Source organism: Hyla sarda, chromosome 9 (genome assembly GCF_029499605.1).
Source record: "Hyla sarda isolate aHylSar1 chromosome 9, aHylSar1.hap1, whole genome shotgun sequence".
Lineage (NCBI taxonomy): Eukaryota > Metazoa > Chordata > Amphibia > Anura > Hylidae > Hyla > Hyla sarda.
Window position 1 is genome coordinate 16788641 of NC_079197.1, and position 20543 is coordinate 16809183.

The window sequence follows — 20543 nt, forward strand, 5'->3', positions numbered from 1 at the left end:
TAGTGAAGAACAAACGGGGCACTCACAAGGTGAACATCCACTTCTAATCTATTTTCCGGCTAATTGGAAACATACACATGGATATGGCGGTCCGGGTATTCATATAGATATGCCACCTGCGGGGTGCATACAAAGAAACTGAAGTATCATAGTAACTTAGAAAAAGAAAGGTAGTATGCACTCACCGTTAGGCTATGGCTGTCATTCATCGGAGTCCGGGGACATCGGTGGAATTGGCGTCTTCAAGGAGCGCTCGGAGGCTACACCGGTAGTTTCGCGGGATCTACCCACTTCATCCGGCCTCTCAGAGGCCGGATGAAGTGGGTAGATCCCGCGAAACTACCGGGACAGTTCCTGATACGGGCATCAGGTGTCAGCAGAGAGCACTGTGGACAAGATACAAAAGAAATTCAAAAAGAAAATAATTTTCTCTGTAGCATACAGCTGCTAAAAAGTACTGGAAGGGTAAAGATTTTTTTTTAACAGGAGTCATTTACAAATCTGTTTAACTTTCTGGCACCAGTTGATTTAAAAAAAAAAAAAAGGTTTCCACTGGAGTACCCCTTTAATATTGATTGCAAGATATGTGCTATTGCTAGTTATAGCTCTGCCTCCCCACTTCCATAGATATGGGCCCTCATGAAGTTTCTTTTTGTCTTTTCATACTATATTGTAAAGTTGATAAAAGGGTGCAGGCTCCGGAACACCCCCTTACCAATGACCATGCCCCCCCCTTCCCCCCCAACTTTCCTCCCAGTTCAGCTGTGGATCTACTATTAATGTCCATGTCCCGACCAATATATGTGGACAATTATATGGATTGCACACGGGATAAGATTTTGTGGGACCCACACACTATTCGGGGGACGTGATGAATAGACAATTTTATAATATGTTGATATATCTTCCATCCAGGGTCTTCCAGGATTTATTGGTCCTGTGGGGGAGACAGGAATTCCAGGTGAAAAGGTAAAGATACGAAGACAGGAGACGCTAATATTATCTTATTATTGATGAATTGTAGCTTTTTATGTTATTTTAGATATATATAAACTGTAACAGTTACCTTTTGTATGGATTTTATTACGTTTTCAGGGAGACCGAGGCAGTACTGGGGCTCCAGGACCTCCAGGAGAGAAGGGATCACTGGTAAGACTCAATCTATTACTGAAGCTTTTAGAATGATATTATATCAGCAAATCTATAGACGTTTATATATGTATAGGATATGTAGACGGTTGTGTGGTGCTGAACGTGCGCGTGTTATGTAAACCTCCGTCCGAAGCAGAGTTCAGAAGGTTCACGGTTGCCAACGTATAGCTGAGCGTAATTGCTTTCAGGTTTACATCTAGTAACCACAAGTGCATGCTGGTAAATTCACACGTGCGGGTCACCGCCGTTCACCGCTGTCATTCTTTCCCGGTAGCCACGTGCCCGATGGGGTTCAAAGGGCGCCTGCCTGCGTGTTTGGATAGCTCTTGCCTCGTGTGTTTGGCTTTCTCTGTTTTCTTTAGGGGAGTGTATTTTTCTAGTGCGGTCAGATACCTGTACGGCCTGACGTCTGCACCGCAGGAGGATTACAGTGGCTTCTGTTTACCGTAATTGCCGGGGCTTCTTACCCCCGCCCTGTCTGTTTATGTGTACTACGACCAGGTATTTCCTGCGTGCACAAGGCTTCCACTGAAATGCACTATTTAAAGCCCCGCTTGGATGAGCCACAGGGTGTTTTTAAAAAAAAAATAAAAAAAATAAATCTGTCCGCCGAATTGACACAGTGAATGTTCCTATTTCACGAAATAGACTTACTTCTCCATCAGAAGCCTTGTTGTCGGAGGAAGCCCTTAGGCAGTCTCTGTGCTTGGAGTGAAATGGAAAGTGCGGCCGCATACTCTGCCTTGGAAAATCCTATTCAGTGCCGGAACAGACTACAAAGTTATATCTGATTTGTTCAAAAACTATTAAAAAAGTTGAAAAAAAAAAAAATATATATATATATTAGAGCAGCGGATATATTGTAAATGCACTGGACATAATGCAGTATTGAGCAACTACAGGAGTTTAAATCATAATAAGGATGCAAAGTTGCTGAATCGAATCCGTTTTCCAACCAGGATGTCTCCAGCTGTTGCTAAACTACAACTCCCAGCATGGCCGCACAGCCTTCGGCTGTGCGGCCATGCTAGGAGTTGTAGTTTTGCAACAGCTGGAGGCACCCTGGTTAGAAAACACTGCTCTAGGCAGACTGACTCTCACCTATTCTTGTTGTCAGTGACAATTTGACTTCAGCACCTGTGCTGATCTGGGCCCGTATGAAAAGCTTCCCATGACAATAAGCACTGCAGAATGTCACCCTACTGTGACCTTAGCATTCTGGAAACCTTACAGTAAATGTTCAGTTTTCCCTACAGTAGCACCACCTGAGATGCTGGGGCATGTTGGGAGTTGTAGTTTTGCAACAGCTGGAGACACCGATCTAGTCTATAACTAACTAAATAAGGTTTTTTGATGATAAGTTTTGTTTAGTATGCAGAACAGGCTTAACCTATTGCTATAGCATACTCTGGCAGATTTGTTCTTAAAGGTGTACTCCGGCGCTTAGACATCTTATCCAAAGGATAGGGGATAATATGCCTGATCGTGGGGGTCCTGCCGCTGGGGACCCCCGTGATCTTGCACGCCGCACCCCATTAAAATCAGTCACCGGAGCTTGTTTCCCCCTTTGGATAGGGGATAAGATGTCTAAGCATCAGAGTACCCCTTTAAACTATTAAAAAGTAAGGATAAAACTAGACAAACTGGGTGTTTTTTCTTACATATAATGGGCACAAATTGATAGAGCAGCAGATATATTGTAAATGCACTGGACATAATGCAGTATCGATCCAATACAAGAATTTAAATGACTTTTAAGGATGCTAAATTTAGTCCATTGTTTCCCATCCAGGGTGCCCCTGGCTGTTGCAGAACTACAACACCTGGTTTGCGAGGACAGCCTTCGGCAACAACCGGAGGCACCCTGGTTGGAAAACACTGCTCTAGACAGACCGACTCTCACCTATTTTTGTTGCCTAGTGATAATCTGGCTTCAGCACCTGTGCTGAACTGGGCTTATCTAGAAAGCTTCCCAATACAATAAGCACTGCAATGTGTCACCCTGCTGGAACCTCAGTGATCAGCTGCAATCTGTTATGAAACATTGCAGTAAATGTTCGGTTTCCCTACAGTATCACCACCTGAGATGCTGGGGCATGCTGGGAGTTGTAGTTTTGCAACAGCTGGAGGCACCCTGGTTGGAGAAATACACAGATCTAGTCTGTAACCAACTACATTAGGTTTTTCATGATACATTTTGTGAAGTCTTCTGACCAGGCATACCCTATTGCTATAGCCACAGGACACCCTGCATCGCCTAGCAGACGGCTGCTCCAACTACACTACGTAATATCGGAAAACAGAACGCTGATCCAGAACTCAGAAACATGTCTGTGATCATGGTAAAACAGAACCCACAGTAGTGTCCATAATGTGATAGCGGTACTTTTTTTTTTTTTTTGTGCTTCGGCCACAACATAACACATGGTTACTTTGACCGCCATGGAATAAAATGTTATAATGTGACACAGTAAGAAAAATAAAAAAAGGAAGAAAAATAATAACCAGCTCACCACACCATGGAGTCACTTGACCACAATGTAATCATATCCAGAGAAATGTAACCCAGCAACATGACCATGACTAAGCATGCATGAGGCATGGGAAACCCGTCGGGGATAGGCATGCATTTTTTTTAATACTTTTCATATGGATAAATAAAGGATCTCTATTTGTTCCACAATAACTGTAGCTGGATTACTTTTCTTTAGATCACAAGACATAGAGCGAAATGTCCATGCCTATTGCACAGGATTGATAACCTTTACTTTACTTCTATAGATTTACACAATCTGAGCTACATCTAAGCTTATCTAATCCTTCTATACAATTTCAGGGTCACACCGGCAATCCCGGACCACCAGGTCCTCCTGGTCCTCCAGGACCACCGGTAAGTAGTTGTTCCAATCAGTCATGGGTTTATTTTGTTTATGGTGATATCCAGTGGAGATGATCTAGTTGGATGTTTCCCCAGGCAGGTCAGTCATGTTATTTACAGACTTACTCTAACTTTAAAGGATGTAAAGTTACTAAATCTAGTCCATTGTTTCTCAGCCAGGGTGCCTTCAGCTGTTGCAAAAAAAAAAAACTTTATAGTTTTGCATCATCTGGAGGCACCCTGGTTGGAAAACATTTAGGAAGACAGACTCTCAGCTATTTTTTTTGCCCATTGACAATCTGACTTCAGCACCTGTGCTGATCTGGACAGCTTCCCATGACAATGAGCACTGAAAAGTGTCACCCTGTCTCCATAAACTACATATTCAAGCTTCTCAGATAGTCGGTCCGGTCAGTTATGGATCTCTTTTGTTTATGGTGATATCCAGTGGAGATGATCTAGTTGGGTGTTTCCCCAGGTAGGTCAGTCATGTTATATACAGACTTACTATCTTTGGCAAACATCAATACCCAACGGTAAGTTCACAAGCAATAGATTTTCTGCAGAAATTTACGTACTCTGCCCCTAGACATCTCATCCCCTATCCAAAGAATAGGTGATAAGATGTCTGATTGCGGAGGTCCCCCTCGATCTCCCTGCTGCACCCTGCGTTCGTCTAGAGCGTCTGGTGCAGCACTGGCGGCTCATGACGTCACCGCCACGCCCTCTCAATGCAAGTCTATGGGAGGGGGCGTGACGACTGTCACGCCCCCTCCAATAGACTTGCATTGAGGGGCCATGGCTGTGACGTCACGAACGGGGGTCACCATCACGAGCCTCCGCCCCGCATCTCCAGTCATATGGCACGGAGTGAAGTTCGCTCCATGCATCTGATGTCTGGAGTGCTGCGGGGGGTCCCCAGCGATCAGACATCTTATCCCCTATCCTTTGGACAGGGGATACGATGTCTAGGGGCAGAGTACCCCTTTAAATCCCAAACAAATTAATGATGAAGTCTCAGAAATATTTGCACCACATGAATATGTCTTTATAATCCGCCAGCGTCAGTTTCCGTTATGTACTCTACTGTCTGTGGGCCAATGTGTACATTTGTTTCAGTGCATTTTATCAATCCTTTCTCATATATGTTGTTCTCATGTGTTATACCAGGGTGTACCCGGATCACGTGGGGCTACAGGTATCCGAGGTCCAAAAGGCCGAAGGGTAAGTGACGGCAACATTTTGTATTATGTTTACATACACTCGCCTTTGGGTTTCGATATATAACACACATGTACTGATGGGTAAATCATGGCGGCATTCAACACTTTCCCAATGTTTTAGCCCTACATAAGGATCTTTGTACTTAAAGGAGAACTCCAGAATATCAAAATTATCCTCCATACTGCCGGCAGTAAAAAAAATAGATACAATAGATAAAATAAAAAGATTCCTTCTCTTCCCATGGTGCCTCCGGTAACCCACTCCGGTCTCCGCAGCGATCCTCTTCCTGGTTGCTGGTGGTCGGCGCATCATACTGCACTCAGCCAATCACCAGCCATGGGGAAGTCCCGATTCGGCTGGCGATAGGCTGAGCGGCAGTGTGACGTTTTCGGCCCCGGCAGCAGGTGCCGGTGTAGTGAAGAATTTTGTGTCTTGAAGCGTTCTCACACGGCCAATCAGCCTATCACCCGGCCGAGTCAGGACTTCGCCGCGGCCGGTGATTGGCTGAGTGCAGTATGACTCGCCGGCAACCAGGCAGAGGATCGTAGCGGAGACCGGAGACGGTTACCGGAGGCAGCGAAGGAAGGTATGAAGGTATGTATCTATTTTTTTTTTTTTACTGCCGGCAGTATGGGGGACAATTTTTGTATTCTGGTGTTCCCCTTTAACATCTCTTAAAGGAGAACTCCAGCCAAAACTAACTTATCCTCTATCCACAGGATAGGGGATAAGTAGCTGATGAATGGAGCGCATGTCGTCTACCGGGAGACAACACGCGCTCCTCACTGACCGTCCCAGTGGTAAGACCCCCTGCAATTTCCAGAATGAGACCCCGGCTGTCAGTGAGGAGTGCGTTTTGTCTACCGGTAGATGGCACACGCTCCATTCATTTCTATGGGAGCACTGGTCATGCCCGAGTGCTGTACTCGGGTCTTTTCGGTGCTCCCAAAGAAATGAGACACGTCCTATTTCCGAAATCGCGGGGGGTCCCTGTGGGACCCCCCGCGATCAGCTACTTATCCCCTGTCGTGTGAGTAGGGGATAAGTTCATTTTGGCTGGAGTTCTCCTTTAGGGTACATTCACACGTACGCAGATTTGATGCGCAGGATTTGATGCGCAGGATTTTCTGCTGCAGATTTAAATGTGAACTAAATGACTGAGCACAGCTTCGGCAGTTACAAATCCTGCGCATCAAATCTGCGCAGGATCCTGTATGTGTGAACGTACCCTTAAAGGGGTATTCCAGGAAAAAACTTTCTTTCATATATCAACTGGCTCCAGAAAGTTAAACAGATTTGTAAATTACTTCTATTAAAAAATCTTAATCCTTCCAATAATTATCAGCTGCTGAAGTTGAGTTGTTCTTTTCTGTCTGGCAACAGTGCTCTCTGCTGACATCTCTGCTTGTCTCGGGAACTGCACAGAGTAGCAGAGGTTTGCTATGGGGATTTGCTTCTACTCTGGACAGTTCCCGAGACATGTGTCATCAGAGAGCACTTACACAGAAAATAGCAACCTTAACTTCAGAAGCTGATAAGTCCTGAAAGGATTAAGATTTTTTTATAGAAGTAATTTACAAATCTGTTTAACTTTCTGGAGCCAGATGATACATAAAAAAAAGTTTTTTTCCTGGATAACACCTTTAATGCAGTTTGGATGCATTGTATTGATACTTTGACCTCTTCAGGATCCACTCCTGGTTATTTTAGTTGATTTTTGTATGGAAGGTCCATTATAATGGGCTGAAGATTGATGGAGTGGGGGCGATGGGCAGACTTCTGATGTCTTAACGTGATCTTCCGAATGGGTTATCTCTGGTTATATAGAGATTATAGTTGGACTCTATGGTCATTGGTGGATAATTGACTGATAATATAATAGTCATTTTTCGCTTTCTTCATCCAGAAACCTCATTTCTGGGTCCTGGGAATTTTGTTCCTCGGTAAAGATTTTGTAAGAGTGTAAAAACATTGCTGACCACATACATGACAGGTCTTTACCGCCACCCCCACCCCCACTTTCCGTGACTACGTGAGTCATCACTGCACACTTCAGCTACTTTGGATAAAACTTGTGATTGGAAAAAAACATGGTGAAAATGAGACCCAAAAAATCTGCGAAAAAGGACAGCTTGTATTTAGATGGTCTGGCACGTAGGAAACTGATGGGATTACAGGCATTTCGGGGTGGATGGCGATACGGCCAATTTTCATGTGATACTTATGAAGCGAGACCATATTAAATAGGGTGTGGGTTCCTACGACTCGCCCAAATTGCCCTGTTTGTCGCTGTGTCTGGGAATATCCAAACATCGCTTCTAATTTCCTATTACAAACACTTGTAAAATTTGGGTGGGAGGGAAAGTGGCTATGTTGTGTTTTTTACATTTTTTTTTATTAATAATAATAAAAAAATAAAAAACTGGAAAAAAATATATAATATATATATTTTATATATATATTCATAGATATATATATATATATATATAATTTTTTTTGTATGGGAGGGAAAGATGGTGGCTATGTTGTGTTTTTTTATTTATTAATAATTATAATTAAAAAAATAGAAAACTGAAAAAATATATAATATACGGTATATATTTTATATATATATTCATAGATATATATATATATATATATATATATATATATATATATATATAATATATATATATATAATTTTTTTGGGATGGGAGGGAAAGATGGTGGTTATGTTGTGTTTTTTTTTTATTTTTTATTAATAATAATTTTAAAAAAATAGAAAACGGAAAAAATATATTATATATATATATATATATATATATATATATTTTTTTTTTTTTACTTGACCTTTATTTACTACATTTATACATAGATCCCTATGGACTGAGCCCATGTCTACAGAGTAGTGTCCAGCAGAGTCCGTTTAACATAAGTGATGTGGTAGTCCAGGCATATGCGTGAAACGGATCCATAGACCCCATTATTACCCAACAGAGGCCAAAAGGTGATCATTTTGGCCTCCATTTAGGTAAGTGGTCTCAAACTGTGGCCCTCCAGATGTTGCAAAACTTTAACTCCCAGCATGCCCAGACAGCCGTTGGCTGTCTGGGCATGCTGGAAGTTGAAGTTTTGCAACATCTGGAGGGCCATAGTTTTAGACCACTGATCTAGGTGGTATCGGTTGGGTTTGTTAGTTGGAATAGCGCAGAGTTCTACACTATTTAATTGGGCTGGATACATTAAAAAAAGATAAGAAATACGGCGAGGTATACGTTTTTGTTTCAACAGGGGACGCTATGTATGACAGATGCCGCTACAGTACACATATACATCGGGAAATCCTCCCCTGAGGCCGCTACATTACACATATACATCAGGAAGTCCCCCCCTGAGTCCGCTACATTACACATATACATCAGGAAGTCCCCCCTGATGCCGCTACATTACACATATACATCAGGAAGTCCCCCCTGATGCCGCTACATTGCACAAATACATCAGGAAGTCCCCCCTGATGCCGCTACATTGCACAAATACATCAGGAAGTCCCCCCTGATGCCGCTACATTGCACATATACATCAGGAAGTCCCCCCCCCCCCCCCCCGATGCCGCTACATTACACATATACATCAGGAAGTCCCCCCTGATGCCGCTACATTACACATATACATCAGGAAGTCCCCCCCCTGAGGCCGCTACATTACACATATACATCAGGAAGTCCCCCCTGAGGCCGCTACATTACACATATACATCAGGAAGTCCCCCCCTGAGGCCGCTACATTACACATATACATCAGAAAGTCCCCCCTGAGGCCGCTACATTACACATATACATCAGAAAGTCCCCCCTGAGGCCGCTACATTGCACATATACATCAGGAAGTCCCCCCTGAGGCCGCTACATTACATATATACATCAGGAAGTCCCCCCTGAGGCTGCTACATTACACATATACATCAGGAAGTCCCCCCTGAGGCCGCTACATTACATATATACATCAGGAAGTCCCCCCTGAGGCCGCTACATTGCACATATACATCAGGAAGTCCCCCCTGAGGCCGCTACATTACACATATACATCAGGAAGTCCCCCCTGAGGCCGCTACATTACATATATACATCAGGAAGTCCCCCCTGAGGCCACTACATTACACATATACATCAGGAAGTCCCCCCTGATGCCGCTACATTGCACATATACATCAGGAAGTCCCCCCTGAGGCCGCTACATTACACATATACATCAGGAAGTCCCCCCTGATGCCGCTACATTGCACATATACATCAGGAAGTCCCCCCTGAGGCCGCTACATTACACATATACATCAGCAAGTCCCCCCTGATGCCGCTACATTACACAAATACATCAGGAAGTCCCCCCTGATGCCGCTACATTGCACATATACATCAGGAAGTCCCCCCTGCCCGTCCTGCCGGACGCTGCTAAAGCAATGTAAATAAAACCAGCTGACTACTTGCAGGGATCTTTTGAGCATCATCATCATCCGTTGCGTTCAGTTATGATTCTAATAAATTATTCGGACGGCACAAATGTTTCCCACATATGGCAGACGTTAAAATTGTTACATTGAAGTCTACGGATGACAACTAATGGCATCTGTTAGTGTCCGTTATTTGTATAGTGCGTTATTATCCGTTATTGCTACCGAGCATGCTCATTAAAGCCTCACAGCCAGGAAGTCCCATTTAAAAGGGGAGGGGTTAAAATTAGCAAACAATAACAGGTCATAAGGATAAAATAACGTATCTTAATGATGATCAATGTCTGTTATTTTAACAGAATGTCCATTAAAGTAACGGACCTTGGCTATCCATTATGATCTGTTGTGATCAGCTTTTAAGGCCCCTTTTACATTGACATTGTGCCCCATCGGAGAACGTCAGGCACATTTTTTGTTACTCCGCTCCCCAGCGTCTGGAACTCAATGTTCTGAACGCTGGTGTGCGGGCTTCCGTGTTCGCCCGCCCCCTCGTGATGTCATGCCCCGCCCCATGATGTCACGTCCCGCCCCCTCAATGAAAGTCTATGGGAAGGGGGTGCGAAGGCCGTCACGCCCCTCTCATAGACTTGCAGTGAGGGGGTGGGATGCTGGGGAGCGGAGTAACCCTTTAAAGGGGTGTTCCAGTGAAAAGCAATTTTTTTCATATCAACTGGCTCCGGAAAGTTAAGCAGATTTGTAAATTAGTTCTATTAAAATATCTTAATCCTACCAGTACTTATCAGCTGCTGAAGTTGAGTTGTTCTTTTCTGCTGACACCTCTGTCTGTCTCAGGAACTGTCCAGAGCAGGAGAGGTTTGCTATGGAGATTTGCTTCTACTCTGGACAGTTCCTGAGACAGACAGAGGTGTCAGGAGAGAGCACTGTTGTCAGACAGAAAAGAACAACTCATCTTCCGTAGCTTATAAGTACTGGAAGGATTAAGTTTTTTTAATAGAAGTAATTTACAAATTTGTTTAACTTTCTGGAGCCAGTTGTTATGAAAAAAATTGTTTTTCACCGGAATATCCCTTTAACGGACGTTCTGATTGACGGGAAGCAACGGGTCACGACAGATCCCATTTACTGTTATGGGGTCCGTCGGGCGTCGTTGTTTTTCAACAGGAGTAGCGGGAGGAAAAAACGTTGCATGATGTATTTTTCCTACCGCTATTCTCCCCGGCTTCCCCGACGGACGTCACACTGCCGTGTCTGAATGAAGTGTGAAAGAAGCCTTATCCGTTTATTCATGAGCCGTTATTGATGAATAAAGGGGCAGTAACGGGCATGATCATGAGTCCACTCATTTCGTCTTTGCTGCACAGTGATCGAATCTGAACCAGAGCTTTATGTAGAGTTCATTGACCCCCATGGAGTCTCACCCGGCAGTTTATAGGGGGGCTTTGCTTGTAAGCTTGTTCAATCCTAATGTTACATGCTTCCTGATGGTTTGGGTTGTAGTCCTCATATATTGCTATTTCATGGTTAGCTTGCTTTTTGCAATTTTTGTGCTACCAGTTTGTAGTAACTATGGGTATTTAGCAGCTACGAGCTCATAGTACACAAATAATTATCCTAGTTTTTGCAGAAAAGAAAAAACATTAGAATACTCTAAAGCAAACTTCTTTTTTTTAACAAGCCTAAATACAACATAGTTATGGGAATCTATCAGCTGACTGGCTGGTATTAGCTGTAATGTAATTGTTAAAGGAAACATTTTTTTGGGGACGATAATGTGGAGATCCCCCAATATACAAATCAATAGTAGTTATATATACACACACATTGGTCCCTCAAGTTACAATATTAATTGGTTCCAGGACGACCATTGTATGTTGAGACCATAACTCTATGGAAACCTGGTAATTGGTTCTGAAGCCCCAAAATGTCATCCAAAAATAGGAAAAGGTGAGGATTAAAGAAAAATAAGTAGATAACTAATATAGATAAAGCAAATCCTTCCATATAAAAGTAAGAAAGAGCTGCTGGGAGCTGTAATCACTGTCTAGGTCAGTGTTTCCCAACCAGGGTGCCTCCAGCTGTTGCAAAACTACAAGTTTGTTTTGCAACAACTGGAGGCACCCTGGTTGGGAAACAATGGTTTATGTAGAGGACAGGAGCTTCTTCAGGGTCCTATACAGTACACAGTGTCCTAAAAAAGTAACATGGAGCCGCCCTCACCTGGTGTCCAAAGGAGCAGCTAACCCTGGCACAGGTAAGGATTAGTACAGAACTTGTAGTTCCTCCCTGCACTGTAGGGGGTGCTACCAGACACCAGTCAGTGCATGCACTTCAGTAATAAAGGTAAAGAGTACAGAACGTGTAATACCTCCCTGTACTGTAGGGGGCGCTATCAGACACCAGTCAGTGCATGCACTTCAGTAATACAGGTAAAGAGTAGTACAGAACATGTAATTCCTCCCTGTACTGTAGGGGGCGCTACCAGACACCAGTCAGTGCATACACTTCAGCAATAGAGGTGATTTATCAGTAAAATGCCCATTCTGATTGGTCAGTTCCTCCAGTTGTGACACGTTTCACAGATCTGGACTGTCCGTAGCATTGTATGTTGAGTCTGGTTTCAAGTTACGATGGTCCATAAAAAAACATTGTATGTTGAAACTATTGTATGTTGAGGCCATTGTAAGTTGAGGGATCACTGTGTGTGTATATATATATATATATATATATATGTATATACATACATTCACGCAGTGGAAACAGAGGACATCACATGACCCTACTACTGTGAAAGCTACCATCTGAAATGCCACTTAAAAAAAACCATACAGAAAACAGAGGCTCTGGATATTGATTAAAGATACTTTATGATAGGTTCCACATTGTAGAGTTAAATTAACCCTAACCCATCCCTTATGTGAGGATAGGGGGGGGGGGGGGGTTCTCTGACGTCCTATTGTTACACTATGCAAGTCTATGGGACTTACGGTTCATCTCTTGATCATGTTATTCTCAGGCTGCAGAGATTGGCCGGGACTTTTAAACATCCTACTGTCTGTCAGACAGGTGCAGAGAATAGTTAGTGCAGGGGGCGGAATAGAAGGGCGGACAGGAAGGCGAGAGATGGGTACAGAATAGGAGGATGGGTTATGGGGACGAGATAGGAGGGAGATGTATAGGAACGGGATAGGAGGACGAGATATAAAGTTGGATATGAGGTTGAGTATGAGAACGAGAACGTCATTGTAGCTTTTCCTCTTCCACAAGGTTCAGGTAGGAAGACCGGGTACTCACCAATTAGAACGCTTAGGGAAGTCTGAGCCCTTCACCCATTTCAGTAAGATCTAACATGTTTTTCAGAGTAAATATCCCTTTAATCTTCCAATTGACTGCAGCCCAGGATGACCGCAGGAGATGGAGTGATTCAGAGTTTTTATGGAGACATCACAAGCTCCGGAGAAGCGTTCAGCCAGTTAAAATCCCATGTAAAACAAGTACAGGGTCATTTTGGTTTAAGGTTTTGCTCAAAAATTCTTGAGCGTGAAACCACATAAAGAGAGGCTGTGTAATGAGCTATTAAAGTGCAGACTGGTTTCCAGAGTCTGTAAGATCGGATCTGTCGTCTTCTATTTAGTGCAGTTTATTACAGGTCTCTTTAAAGTTGATATCCAGTGGCGGAGCCGGAATCCCCTCCTGATTCATCATCGCTCCTCCATCGCTCCTCCATCGCTCCTCCATTGCTCCTCCATCTCTCCTCCATCGCTCCTCCATCGCTCCTCCATCGCTCCTCCATCTCTCCTCCATCTCTCCTCCATCTCTCCTCCATCTCTCCTCCATCGCTCCTCCATCTCTCCTCCATCTCTCCTCCATCTCTCCTCCATCTCTCCTCCATCGCTCCTCCATCACTCCTCCATCTCTCCTCCATCTCTCCTCTATCGCTCCTCCATCACTCCTCCATCTCTCCTCCATCTCTCCTCCATCGCTCCTCCATCACTCCCCTGTGCTTTACACTTCAGCTCTGCCCATAACAACCATTAGCAGGTCGGTTTTCATATCTTAAGAAGTTCTTGAGCTGTGATTGGTCGTTATGGGCAAAATCAGACTGTTTTGAATTCAGGCCAATACAGTCCCCTCAATGTAAAGAACGACACGTCCGTCCCCCCCATGCAACAAAATACCGTAACCCCGAGTGTTTCCTCCCTTGTCAGGCCTGGTGCAAGGATTTTTGCCACCCCTTGACACCGCCCTTTGGTCCCGCCCTTTGACACATCCCACCTTACTACTGGGGTGACACACTGTAACAAACCTCCTCCTCATGTAATCATCTTACTACTGGGGTGACAAACTGTAACAAACCTCCTTCTTATGTAATCTCCTTACTACTGGGGTGACACACTGTAACAAACCTCCTCCTCATGTAATCTCCTTACTACTGGGGTGACACACTGTAACAAACCCTCTCCTCATGTAATCTCCTTACTACTGGGGTGACACACTGTAACAAACCTCCTCCTCATGTAATCTCCTTACTACTGGGGTGACACACTGTAACAAACCCTCTCCTCATGTAATCTCCTTACTACTGGGGTGACACACTGTAACAAACCTCCTCCTCATGTAATCTCCTTACTACTGGGGTGACACACTGTAACAAACCTCCTCCTCGTGTAATCTCCTTACTACTGAGGTGACACACTGTAACAAACCTCCTGCTCATGTAATACCCTTACTACTGGGGTGACACACTGTAACAAACCCCCTCCTCATGTAATCTCCTTACTACTGGGGTGACACACTGTAACAAACCCCCTCCTCATGTAATACTCTTACTACTGGGGTGACACACTGTAACAAACCTCCTCCTAATGTAATTACCTTACTACTGGGGTGATGGTTTGCGGCAGGAATTGGGGCGGATGTATGGAGGTGCGTGCAGTGTCAGGATTCTGGATGGACCTGACCTGCCTGCCTCGGGAGGTGACACTGCGAATGCAGATTATTGTGGTACCGGGGGAAGAGGGTGTGACGGTGGTGCTGGCTGGGAGAGTGCTTTGAATAAGCGTCTGGAGATTTAGATGCTGGCTACTAACTTTCTTGCAGTGAGCAGAGCGGTGCCCTCCATCACAAGGGCGCTCTAGGCGGCTGCCTATTTTGCCTATAGGCAGAACCGGCCCTGTCCCTAGTGATCTCTGAGAATCTTCAGGGGATTAGAACAAGACGGGGTAAATGTACAAATCATCTATTCTTGCTATGATAAGAACACAGCCAATACTGCATGTAACAGCTCAGACATTGTTCCACAATTGGACCACTCACACAGGTCCCCAGGATGATAAATATAAAGTTCCAATCAGTCAGGTCTTCCAGAGGTCCCAGAAGTAATATTCCTATTATAACCATCATTGCATAGTTGATTTGTACATTTACACCTTTGTGTTCTAATCCCCTGATGAACCCCAGAGATCACTAGGCGGGAGGGGGAAACGTGTTGGGATTATATACACATTTTACAGGATTTTGTGGTATGGGGGGAGGTGTCGTTTTCTACATTAGGGGGACAGTGTTAGCTTCTTGGTATGGACTACTGTGACACCTTCATCTTTCTGGTTTAAATATAAATGTAGACAACCCCTCCCTATTTCTTCTTGCTTTTTGCATGCTATCAACTACTGTGATTTGTCAGTTTCTGGATCACCACAGATCTGATTTCTATACTTTTTAATATATACTTAAAGGGGTATTCCGGCCCCAAGACTTCTTATCCCCTATCCAAAGGATAGGGGATAAGAAGTCTGATCGCAGGGGTCCCGCCACTGGGGACCCCCGCAATCTAGCATGCAGCACCCTCCTGTAAGTATTGCCGAAAGCGCTGGAGGTTCTCAGTCTTTTGCCTTCCGACCACGGGGATGGAGTATTGTGACGTCACGACTCCTCCCCCGTGTGACATCACGTCCCGCCCCCTCAATGCAAGTCTATGGGAGGGGGCGTGATGGACGTCACGCCCCCTCCCATAGACTTGCATTTAGGGGGCGGGGCGTGATGTCACACGGGGGCGCAGTCCCGCAATGAGACATCTTATCCCCTATCCTTTGGATCGGGGATAAGATGTCTTGGGGCCGGAGTACCCCTTTATTAAAAGTAAAATTATATTTGGGACCTCCGTCGGTGATATGTATTATGAACCCAGGTCTTTGTTGATATTTATCAACTATTAGAACTTTGGTAGAACTGAAATTGACATAAAAATAAGGCATAAAATGCACCGCTACTGGTGTGACCCTTTTGCAGAACTTGCTTTTTTACTTTAAGGATCATGATTTATAGTACAGTGGTCCCTCAACATACGATGGTAATCCGTTCCAAATGGACCATCGTTTGTTGAAACCATCGTATGTTGAGGGATCCGTGCAATGTAAAGTATAGGACAGTGGTCTACAACCAGCGGACCTCCACATGTTGCAAAACTACAACACACAGCATGCCCGGACAGCCAACGGCTGTCCGGGCATGCTGGGTGTTGTAGTTTTGCAATATCTGGAGGTCCGCAGGTTGTAGACCACTGTTAGAGGAAGTTGTACTTACCTGTCCCGCCGCTCCGGACCGTCACCGCTGCCTGGGATGTCGCCGTGTCCCCAGGGTGTCCCCGACGCTCCGGCAAGGCCTCTGCTTCCCCGGCATCCTTGCTCTCCGTCGCCGCCATCACGTCACTACGCACGCCACTCCTATTGAATGACGGGACGGCGTGCACAGCGACGTGATGACGATGATGGAGAGCGCCAACGATGCAGGGGATCCCGAAGAGGACGCGCCGGAGCCCCGAGGACAGGTAAGTGATCGTCAGCGGACCACACTGGGCACCGTAAACGGCTATCCGTTGGCAGCTGAAGCAGTCTGCGCTGCCGGATAGCCGTTTATGCGATGGCCCCGACATACAAAAGCATCGTATGTTGATGCTGCCTCTGAGAGGCCATCGCATGTTGAAATGATCGTATGTCGGGGCCATCGTAGGTCGGGGGGGTCACTGTAATATACTGTTCCAGCAGTCGCTCCAAGCCTAAAACCAGTTATACAGCATCGTTCTTCAGGATCCAGGTGGACGGCCCTATTGTAGATAATATCCATCAGCCTCAGTATTAAAAAAAAAAAAAAAAAAAGATTAAAGCATACCACAAAATTGGCTCAGAAATGGTACAGTAGCTGGCTCCGTCTATAAGGTTCTGACAGATTTACTACTGACAAAGATGAATCCCCTGGACGTTGTCCAATGAGGTTAAATCCGGATGAGAGGCTCTCAGGACATCAGCCTTTCAGGAGGTGCATTATTCTCATTGTAAACGACTCAGTCCAGGCAATGCAGGATTTGATCCCCCCCCCCCCCCCAAAAAAAAAATGAAGAATAACAGGAGAAAAGGTCTGAGCAGGACATTTATGAGGAGCCATTAGATTGATGGCCGGATTAGTCTCAGGTTGCTTCACGGTAAAGTTATGTGTAATGCACCAATTTGCTGTGCAGAGCAGATTCCAGGAAAAAAAAACTTTTATATATATATATATATATATATATATATATATATATATATATATATATATATATATATATATCAACTGGCTCCAGAAAGTTAAACAGATTTGTAAATTACTTCTATTAAAAAATCTTAACCCTTCCAATAATTATCAGCTGCTGAAGTTGAGTTGTTCTTTTCTGTCTGGCAACAGTGCTCTCTGCTGACATCTCTGGTTGTCTCGGGAACTGCACAGAGCAGAAGAGGGATTTGCTTCTACTCTGGACAGTTCCCGAGACAGGTGTCATCAGAGAGCACTTAGACAGAAAAGAACAACTCAACTTCAGCAGCTCATAAGTACTGAAAGGATTAAGATTTTTTTTAATAGAAGTAATCTACAAATCTGTTTAACTTTCTGGAGCCAGTTGATCTATATAAAAAAACGTTTTTCCCTGGATAACCCCTTTAAACCGATGCCAGAAGGATTAATGTGTCACATTGATTTTTCCATTTTTTAACAAAGCCTTTGACACAGGGCTTGACAAATCCCAGGTGCCAGGCCGGCATGGCGACTAAGAATTATGTTGTGGCACTTAGGTTTTTGTCAGCCTCTCCAATAGAGGATGAACATCATTTGGGGGGGGGGGGGGGGGGACCTGTTTACTTATCTCTATATAATCACAGAAGAAAAAAGAAATCTGGCACGGTCTCTTTAAACCTAGTGAGTGATACATTCAGTGTTGGAACCAGTGTTTGTAGTCTTATTTTATCCAAGACGCTGAACGCTGACGCCTACACGCTGAACAGTACGGAGCATAATGGAATCACATGAAGAAAGAAGTACAGATGAGGCAGAAAAAAAAACGCTGCACAACTTAAAGCATGAAGCGAGGACTCGAGCAGCACAGGAAAATAAAATATTTTTATTGGTACAACGGGGACAACGCGTTTCGGCATGGACTCATGCCTTCTTGAGGTCCACTTACAGTGCCCAAGGGAATACTTGGTTTAGTACTGTAGAGCTTTTGTTGGGGTCCTGTGTTCGTCTGTGCTGCTGCCGGTCTCTGGTACTAAACCAAGTAGTCCCTTGGGCACTGTAAGTGGACCTGAAGAAGGCATGAGTCGATGCCGAAACGCGTTGTTCCATGTTGTACCAATAAAAAAAATGTATTGTCCTGTGCTGCTCGAGTCCTCGCTTCATGCTTTTAGTTGTGCAGCGCCTCCGCCAAATCGTTTTTTTTCTGCCACATCTGGACTCCATTATTATCGGTTCCCAACATTGGGGTCTGATACCGGTAGGAGCGCAGCAGCCAACCATTGTTATTGACCCATCTCGTGCCAACCACTGCACCAACCAACTAACGGTTGTGCAAGGTGGGTATCTCTCACTCAGGTGTGGTGAAGGGCAGACACCAGCAGATACCCCTCATCAGGGAGCGCCCCCTGTGTTTTTTATCCTGAAAGAAGAAAGAAGCGGAGCAACTCACCCAAATAGTTGAGGATGGTACAGCTTGTCAGGTCCTGATCAGGCGACGTAGGAGCGGGGAGGTGGAACGGGGGAAATCGGGCATCGGGCCACAGCCGTATCGCACTTTGTGGTGTTTCGTCAGGCCCCTGCGACCCCTGGTCGCAGGGGCCTGACGAAGCACCACAAGGTGTGAAACGGCTGTGGCCCGATGCCTGTTTTCCCCATTCCGCCTCCCCGCTCCTACGTCGCCTGATCGTGACCCGGCAAGCTGTACCATCCTCAACTATTTGGGTGAGTTTCTCCGCTTCTTTCTTCATGTGATTCCATGTTTACTTATCTCACCTATGTTCCCAATGCTAATCCCCTGATCGGCGCTAGGGTGTTATACGAACAGCGGACGTGAGGTGATCATCACAGCCAATCAGAGGCCACCGGGGTCACGCTGACCACCCAGGCTGCTGTTTTGGTGCAGTGGTCACATGACATCCACTGCTCATGTAACACCAATGGACCGACCGGCGGCAGAATGGGGGATCAGCATGGGTACGGAAGAGGAAGTATGTAAAACGGTTTGTCTTTTTAGAAGATGTGGGGACACTAATGATTGTGACAAATGAGGGGGACACAAAGGACTGTGACACAGGGAGAGCTGAGGGGACATTAATGACTGTGAAACAGGGAAGAACACGTGTCATCTTCTGGTAGACTGCGCGCGCTCCATTCAATTCTAGGGGAGCACCGATGATGCCCAAGTGCTGTACTCAGGTCGGGTGTCGGGGGGGGGGGGAGGGATCCCTGGGATTAGCTGCTAGGGGACAAGTTAGTTTTCGCCGGAGATCTCCTTTAATAGTAATATTTATTATCTATTTTCTCTGCAAAAGGAACTTTTATGAAATGAGGTGTCTGTTTGGTTGATCTGTTTTTGGTTTCCCCCTCAATGCCCTTTCCATGAATACGGGGTCAGTTCCTCGCTCCTTTGTTTGGTAACAATGCAGTTCCTCTGGAAAGGAATGTCTTGCTTGGGTTCTGTCCAACCAGAAGCAAAAGTGATGGGACCAGCCTTGGCTAACTCTCTACAAGGGCACAATGGCTGCTGGATGGCTCGGCCCTATAGTATATATACATCTGTATATACATAACCACATCCCAGCAGGGCCGGGTCTGCCTATAGGCAAAATAGGCAGCGGCCTAGTGCGCCCCCTAGCAAGAAAGTTAGTAACCAGCCAGCATCTGAAGCACCTGCCCAGCCAGAACCACTGCCGTGTGAGGAGGGGGTTTGTTACAGTGTGTCACCCCAGTAGTAAGGAGATTACATGAGGAGGGGGTTTGTTACAGTGTGTCACCCCAGTAGTAAGGTGATTACATGAGGAGGGGGTTTGTTACAGTGTGTCACCCCAGTAGTAAGGAGATTACATGAGGAGGAGGTTTGTTACAGTGTGTCACCCCAGTAGTAAAGAGATTACATGAGGAGGGGTTTGTTACAGTGTGTCACCCCAGTAGTAAAGAGATTACATGAGGAGGGGGTTTGTTATAGTGTGTCACCCCAGTAGTAAAGAGATTACATGAGGAGGAGGTTTGTTACAGTGTGTCACCCCAGTAGTAAGGAGATTACATGAGGAGGAGGTTTGTTACAGTGTGTCACCCCAGTAGTAAGGAGATTACATGAGGAGGAGGTTTGTTACAGTGTGTCACCCCAGTAGTAAGGAGATTACATGAGGAGGGGGTTTGTTACAGTGTGTCATCCCTGTAGTAAGGAGATTACAAGGGGAGGAGGTTTGTTACAGTGTCACCCCAGTAGTAAGGAGATTACATGAGGAGGGGGTTTGTTACAGTGTGTCACCCCAGTAGTAAGGAGATTACATGAGGAGGAGG

At 45.1% G+C, this 20543-nt stretch overlaps 1 protein-coding gene and 1 long non-coding RNA gene across 3 annotated transcripts in view; one reads left to right on the forward strand and one right to left on the reverse strand.

Annotated features, from left to right (window-relative positions):
• The window catches only part of LOC130291594 (uncharacterized), a 42015-nt gene extending 38288 nt beyond the window's left edge, over positions 1-3727 (reverse strand). For both annotated transcript variants that reach the window (XR_008847974.1, XR_008847973.1), the window contains exons 1-3: positions 3666-3727; positions 1807-1955; positions 186-386 (exon numbers count right to left, since the gene is read on the reverse strand). This is a non-coding gene — a long non-coding RNA (uncharacterized LOC130291594). The remainder of the gene's footprint in view (positions 1-185; positions 387-1806; positions 1956-3665) is intronic.
• COL27A1 (collagen type XXVII alpha 1 chain) overlaps positions 1-20543 on the forward strand; it is a 341158-nt gene that overhangs the window by 205589 nt on the left and 115026 nt on the right. Inside the window, exons 25-28 of the mRNA XM_056540545.1 lie at positions 916-969; positions 1096-1149; positions 3989-4042; positions 5201-5254. Coding sequence (XP_056396520.1) covers positions 916-969; positions 1096-1149; positions 3989-4042; positions 5201-5254 — 216 coding nt within the window. The remainder of the gene's footprint in view (positions 1-915; positions 970-1095; positions 1150-3988; positions 4043-5200; positions 5255-20543) is intronic.